A 7,018-nucleotide genomic window follows, 5' to 3' on the forward strand; every position below is an offset into this window, starting at 1 on the left:
TTTAGAAAAAAATTTTTTAGTTTTTTTTTTAATTTATTTGACAGAGATCATAAGTAGGCAGAGAGAGGCAGGCAGAAGGAGAAAGGGGGAAGCAGGCTCCCTGATGAGCAGAGAGCCCGATGTGGGGCTCGATCTCAGGACCCTGAGATCACCACCTCAGCCGAAAGCAGAGGCTTAACCCACTGAGCCACTCAGGCGCCCTGGAAGCGATAATTTCTATGGAAAATAAAGTTCAGGGTAAGAGAGTGTATTTGCTTCCTGTTGCTTCTGTTAACAAATTACCACAAACTTACCAGGTCAAAAAACCCACAAATTTATTATTTTGCAGTTCTAAAGGTCAGGAGATCAAAATAGCTCTTCCCGCCTAAAATCAAAGGCTGAGTCTCGGGGAGGTTCCAGGGGAAAATCCACTTGTGTGTTTCAGCTTCTAGAGGGTGCCTGCTTTGGTTCCCAGCCATATCACTCCACCCTCTGCTCACAAAATCCCGTCTCTTTCTCCGACTCTGCCCCTCCAACCTCCCTCTTGCAAGGACTCAAAGAGATTATACTGGGGCCCCAGAATGATCCAGAATAATCTCCCCATGTCTAGATCCTTGATTTAGTCACATGTGTAAAGTCGCTTTGACCATGTTCACAGATTCTGGGGATTAGGAAGGAGCCATCTTGGGCAGGGGGAAGGGGCAAACCAGAGGGGGTTCTGTTCCTGGGAACCCTTCCTCCTTCCTGCACCTCAGCCAACAGGGGTTAGAAGTTGGTGCTGTCCTGGGGCCTCCGGAATCTTGCCTGAGGAGCAGCAGGGTCTGAGACCCCTCGCCATCATTGGTCTCCGGGCACAGGGTCTCTTGCCCAAGGTTCCTCAAAGGGCAGGCTGACCTGTGGGGAGGGGCAGGAGGCTGGGTGAGAAAGGCAATGGGTACAGCGCTCCCCTTCACCCGCAGTCGGGAGGGACGATCACCTGGGCTCCGGCGTGGTCCTGTCTGTCCTGTCTGTGCAGTGTCCGCCGGCTGTGCCACTGGCGCAGGGAGGCACGAGCCTCAGAGCTGAGCCCCTGGGGTGCGCGGCCCGCATCCGGCTGGTAGTGAGCGATGTGGTGCAGCGCCCCAAACCACGTGGTCAGGTAGTACCCGGCTAGGGACAGGACTGGGCGGTCAGTGCAGCTCTCTGGCTACCCTGGCCCCCCCAGGTCTCCCTGCGGCTTGTCCGCCTTGTCCCACGCTGCAGGGCGAGGCTGTTGGGCCCCTAGGGCGCCCCCTGTTAGGTCCCGGCGTTTCTGGGGTGGGGACTCACCTTCACCCCGTAGCTCGTCCGGATCCAGCAGCTCCATGAGAAACTCCACGTCCAGCTGCGTCTCCCCAATGTGCGGACTCCAGATCAGTTCTTCCGTCAGCGCCGGCAGGAAGGCGTCGGCCCCCAGGGGCTCTGGCGGAGCGGGAGGACAGGCTTTGAGGCCGATGGGGGCGTGCAGACACCTCCATCCGATCCCCGGGACCGATACCCGGGGCGCTGGCTGCCCTTTCACCTCGTTGGGCATGCAAACGCCTCTAACCATGCCCACGTAGACGTCTCCCTCTAGAGCGTGCCACCCTCTCCCCTCGACGTGCACACAGGCGCCTCCCACCCGGCTGCCGCCACCGTCAAGCTACCGCACATCCAGGTGGACGCAGGTGAACCTCCTTTACCTTGGTTCTCGCCCTGAGCCAGACCCGCGTAAACGTCAGTGCACACCGCCAGCAGCAGCGCCACCTTGCGGCGTGGAGCGCAGGCGGCGTGGAGGTGCTCCAGGCGCGCGTGGATGCGGCTCCGCAGGGCGGGAGCGGGGCCCCGTCCCTCAAGCCCCGCCCCCTGGCATCCCGGAGGCCCCGCCCCCACCCGCAGGGCTATTTGTCGCTGCCGCAGTCGCCGCAGTTCCTGGGCTCGGAGCATGCGGAGTCGCGCCCACAGGGCAGGCTTCAACGGCGCCAGCACCGCCCGGCACAAGGCCGCCTCCACCGCAGTGCCTGCGAGGGGTTGGGGTGGGTGAGCGAAGGGCGGAAGGACTGACCTCCGCCCCGAGGCCCGAGTACCACCCCGCTCTGGCCTCTGTCCCCCGACAAGTGTAGACACGGGTGAGAGAACACGTGTGGAAGAGGGAGCCTGGGTGTGAACATGCTCATGGAAGAGGGAGTACGGGTGTCACACATGCGAGAGATGGAGCAGTGGTGAACGGAACAGGAGTTAACTCTATGTAGGAAAAGGCCTTTTCCTTTGGCCAGGCAAACAGGTGCACGGAGATGGAGAGAAAGAAGTTGGGTGGGGACACACAGGTAACGCCAAGGGATGGCACACGAGAACACGAGTGGGGTCAGGGAATGGCCATAAATCCCTTCCAGCCCTCCTTATTACCAAGATCATCGTCCTTCTGGGGGACCCCAGGCCCCCTGCTCCCAAAAACAGCCCTGACATCAGGGTCCTTTGATAGGTGGTCCTGGAGGTCAGTAAGGAGGTGGCGCACATCCTGAAGCAGCTCCGTGGCCGGGTCCCCAGGCCTGTGGGGGCCTCTGGCATTTGAGGTGAGGCGCGCCCGAAGGCTCTGGAACTGCCTGCCCACATAGTTGCCCCGGGCCCTGGCCAGAGCTTGGATGTGATGGGTGAGCACATCCTCGGGGCCATTCTCTTCATCTTTGTAGTCGTCCTCGTTTTCATCCTCGTCCTCGTCCTCCTTCTCTTTCTCCTCCACCAGGCTGGCCAGAGCTGGCCCAGGATGTTGTACTTCTGGGCTGAGCGGGCCTTCCACCCAGGAGACCCGGTGAGGAGCAGGGTTCCTGGGGGCTGGATGTGAGGAGAGAGTTGGGCCCCACAGAACAGCAGCAGCAGTTCCCTTGTCCCTCAGGGGCCCAGGGCCCTGTCCAGCCCAGCTCACCGGAACTGTGTCTTTCTGCAGTTTCTGGAGGTGTCTCTGGGGGGATCTGCTCCTTCCTCCACTCTCCGTGAGTCTCCAGGTAGAGCTTGTTCACCATGGAGAGCACCCTTTCCGGGACGTTGAGGTGGACACTGCCAGTCTGTGGGGGACCTGGGGACCAGCATAACCGAGGTGTCCCAGATGTCCAAGGACCCAGCCCTGCTTCCTTCAGGGCACTGGGAGACTTAATTTCCAGCCTCATTACTGGCTTGGTCCCTGGCCCCTTGTCAGTCAGGCCCAGGAGCCAAACCTCCCATAGCTCCCTCACCCCCATTTTATTCTCCCACAAACCCAGTAGTCTGGTCCCTGAAGGGCCATCCTGCTGGACCAAGGAGCCTGGAAAGTGGCTTCCCCCTCCTTTAGGGAGCCATCCCTCACCTGTGTGTTGGTCTCCAGGCTTTAGAGTGGGAGGGGGCAAGAGCAGTGTTCTGGGCAAAACATCCCTGAGAAAAGGTAAGAGGGAGCTGCAGTGTGGATGAGATGTCTTAGGGATGGAACCCCCTTAGCCCTTTTTATGGGGAACCTGTACCTGCTGGCTGATAGGAAGGCCAGGAGATGGGGCAGGTCTGGCATGCAGAGGTTAGAATATTCCAGAGACACACCTGGGGGTAGGGGGCAACAAGGGGCAAGGAAGAAAAAAGTTAAGGGTGGCAGCCTCATTTTCCCTGGGACTCTCTCTTCCTCAGTCCTGTAATCCCCACAAAATCTTCAAAACGGGGAAATTTCTACCCTTTGGAGTTCCCATCTTTTCCTGTGACTTTATGTTTGCATCCCACTTATGGCACCAAATAGCATTTGGGAGATATTTGGGAAGCAAAGCTGATTAAATTTACTGTGGGCTGGAATCTAGGGGTAGGCTCCTTACCGCCAGGAAGCTTCTGGATCTGGTAGGTGTGGATTTCTCCTGGTGAAGCTCCTGTCCTCAACACCAGGACCTGACTGGGGTCATGTCCCGTGACCAGGAAGCTCTGGGGTTGGGGGGCAATGGAGGCAAAGGTCATCTTTTTGTTCTTTTTAAAGTTTTATTTAAGTAATCTCTACTCCCAGTGTGGGGTTTGAACTCACAATCCTGAGATCAAGAGTTGCCCGCTCTTCCCACTGAGCCAGCCAGGCTCCCCCCCACCCCACCCCGAGGCACAGGTCATCTTGAAGGGGATTTGTGCAAATATCTGTTACTTTTGCCTACCCAGTGTCCATTTCCCTTATTTTAGATTCCATACCCCAAATTTCTTCCAAAGAAACTCTCTCCCTCCCTTCGTCCCTGTGGGTGGGACTAACTCCCTCTAAGCCCTGGGGATGGTGTGAACTGTGGTTCACTGGTGGGAACCTGTGAACTGACCTAGCCAATAGGATGACAGTACTTTCTCATCACTGTGATTGCTTCAGAGATGGGCATGTGAATCAAGGCCAGTCAAGGGAAATCTTCCACAAGATTTTTGCTGGAGCTCTTTGGAAGGAAACCCCTTTTTACACTGGGATGGCTAAACTTGTGGGATGTGGCCACGAGCTGGGAACAGTCATCTCTGGCACCACAAGGACAGAGCTGTGTAGGAAGCTGTGAAGGAAGCTGTGTAGACCAGCTAGTTGCCTTATCCAAGTCCATCCCTATCCCTTGCAGAATTGTAGCCTTGTTCTGGCATAATCTGCCCAGCTGGAGAAGATGGATGATGATGTAGGCAGTGTTTCTCACTTCTGGGTTTATAACTCCCAAGAGAGTTTTAAAAAAATATTTCCACATGGGCCCCATCCATGTATTTTGAATCTATTGTAAAGACTTTTGATTTTCCTGGTGCAATTGGTATTTCCTTTGTTTTCTTCCTCCTGCCCGGAGCGCATACATGTATTTGGAGCTGGGGCGGGCGGCCACCTGGGACAGTGAGGGGCGTCCAAGAGAATGGCAGAGAAGCTGGCCTTGATGTTCCTAGGGCTGCTGGACAGAGCCTGTGGCTGCCTTTCTGGATGTGTCAGAAAGATAAAAGTCCATCTGCCTAAGCTACTGTAGAATAAGTGTTTGTTCCTTGGGCTTTTCCCACAGTTGAAGCAAAGCCCAGAAACGGGATGGGGAGAGATTTATAAGTTCTCTAATGCTCAGGTCCAGACATTCCTGAAATTCCCTTCACTTCTGGGCTTTTTGGTCCCTGGAATCAGTAAGTAGTCTTTTCAGGTTTCCTGGTTTGTGGTGTTTGTTGCTAGGAATCAGCAGAGATCTGACTGGTCTGTGGTGACCCGGGGAGGGTCAGAGAAGGTCCCTGGCTGTGAGTACTTACCCCCGGAGGCCACAGCTCAAGAAGGGCTTCTGCATGCTGGAGATCCAGCTCTGGGATCTGCCACACACCCCACGTCCTCCAGAGGCGAAGGAGTGGCTCTGGGGTCCCAAGGACCCCTATGGGGGTCTCACCTGCTCCATTCACCTGTGATGGAACCCATCTGGGACAGGCAGAGTCCAGGAGACAAGGGGTTAGAGGTGGGCAGTGGGACACTGAGGTGGGGGTCAAAGGCGCAAGAAGGGGCAGCCAAGGGATGAGATGGCATTCAGGGTCTTCTGGGGGGGGGGGGGTGGGCATTGGATGGAAGGGGCTTCTGAAGCTAGGGCAGGAGTTGGGAGACCCCAACCCCAGCAGCCCTCACCTCTCCCCGTTGATGGCGCCTGCAGAGGCCTCGTCCTCCAGCTGGGCCATCCTCAGGACACAGGAAGCCAGCAAGCCATGGCCTGGCCTCTGGCAGGGAGGAAGATAAGGCTCAAGGTGGCTCCAATCCAGGGGTAATCGTCAACAGATTTACAACCAATATGGCAGAAACCCTGACCAATCAGAATGGACCCAAGGCCCCTTGCTATGGCCGGTGTTAATTCTTTAGTCTCTGGAGGGTGGGGAGATCTGGGGATCCCAGGAGGGAAGCCAGTGGGTCTTGGCAGGGAGGGGGGAAAGAAGAGGACCAGACGGACAGTTATTTACCAAGAGATGCAGAAATATTTCAGCTTTTGACAACTAGTGCCATAATACAGACGGGGACCAGTTGGATACCAGCCCTTGCCAGAACCCAGCGCCGGGACGGATGCTCAGCCCACAGAAGGAGCTGTCAACGTGATCTATCTTATACAACATCCTCTCTTCCTCCCTTCCCAGACCACAGGGGGGGAACCTCAAATATTCTCAACATTCACAAGGGACATTTTCAAACATCCAGAAAACCAGAATTTGATAGGTAACATTGTATATCCACTACCTAGATGTTACTGCTGGCATTTTCTTTTTTGCTTTATAATGCATCTGTCCCTCTGTCCGTTGAACCTCAACTCTTCAGCAGGGACACAGTCCTAGCTAGTGTGAGTTCTCTCCCAAGGTGGGCCATTTTGAGTCTTTTCCCTCCCAGCAATGCCAGGAGTACGACCCCTGGGTCCATTCATCTGTGCACCAAACGACAGATTCTTAATAAGGAGCAGCCCTGACTGGGTGTCCTGGGGAAATGGTCGTGGAAAAGAAAGGGCACCTGCCTTCGAGGGGTGATATAGGAGATGGGTAACCAACAGCTGAACAGATCAATCAACCCACTGCCTAGAAACCCAGGGTTTTAGGAAGGGTGGGGACGGTGAGCAGGTGCCCTGCCCAGAGCAGGCAGGAGGGGTGGGGGCGGGAGGGGGGGCGGACGCTCGCCTGGGCGCCCGGTGGGTGCTGGGTAGGGTGGGAGGGGGGCAGCAGCCTGGTACCAAAGGGAGGCAGTGGGGGGTGATGATGCCAGCCGCTAGGTCCCTGGGGACCCCTACCTGTTCTCTGAAGGGAGGCCGGGAGAAGCAGGAAGTGAAAGTGTTCCTCATAGAGAGAGGAAGCTGGGCGGGCGGGGGGGGGGGGGGGGGGAAGAGGCGGGGCTGGGGGTTATCTGAAATCTATCTTCCTCCCTTTCGGGGGGCTCAGGATTTAGGTGACTGGGCTTTGGAGGAAGGAACTCTGGCAGTCTGGGAGTCTGGGGGTAAGAGCTGTGGGGCTCTCTTGCAGTCCCCAGAGTACCCTGTCAACACCCTTGGCTTTCTCTCCTAAGAGCCTGGTGTTCTGGTTCCCTGGACCCCCTCCCTCCAGCTGCTTC

General features: G+C 56.6%; 1 protein-coding gene across 1 annotated transcript; it reads right to left on the reverse strand.

The window, feature by feature from the left end:
* Window positions 1-289: 289 nt before the first annotated feature.
* RINL (Ras and Rab interactor like) lies at window positions 290-6,718 on the reverse strand. Its single transcript, XM_045987298.1, has 12 exons — window positions 6,702-6,718; window positions 5,567-5,655; window positions 5,206-5,365; window positions 3,804-3,906; window positions 3,468-3,540; window positions 3,317-3,381; window positions 2,900-3,049; window positions 2,383-2,808; window positions 1,680-1,997; window positions 1,288-1,419; window positions 956-1,128; window positions 290-873 (listed from the first exon to the last, which is right to left on the reverse strand). Exons 2-12 carry the CDS (start codon window positions 5,614-5,616, stop codon window positions 817-819), a joined length of 1,707 nt encoding a protein of 568 aa, XP_045843254.1. The 5' UTR covers window positions 5,617-5,655; window positions 6,702-6,718; the 3' UTR covers window positions 290-816.
* Window positions 6,719-7,018: the final 300 nt, after the last annotated feature.

This window comes from Meles meles, chromosome 19 (genome assembly GCF_922984935.1).
Source record: "Meles meles chromosome 19, mMelMel3.1 paternal haplotype, whole genome shotgun sequence".
NCBI lineage: Eukaryota > Metazoa > Chordata > Mammalia > Carnivora > Mustelidae > Meles > Meles meles.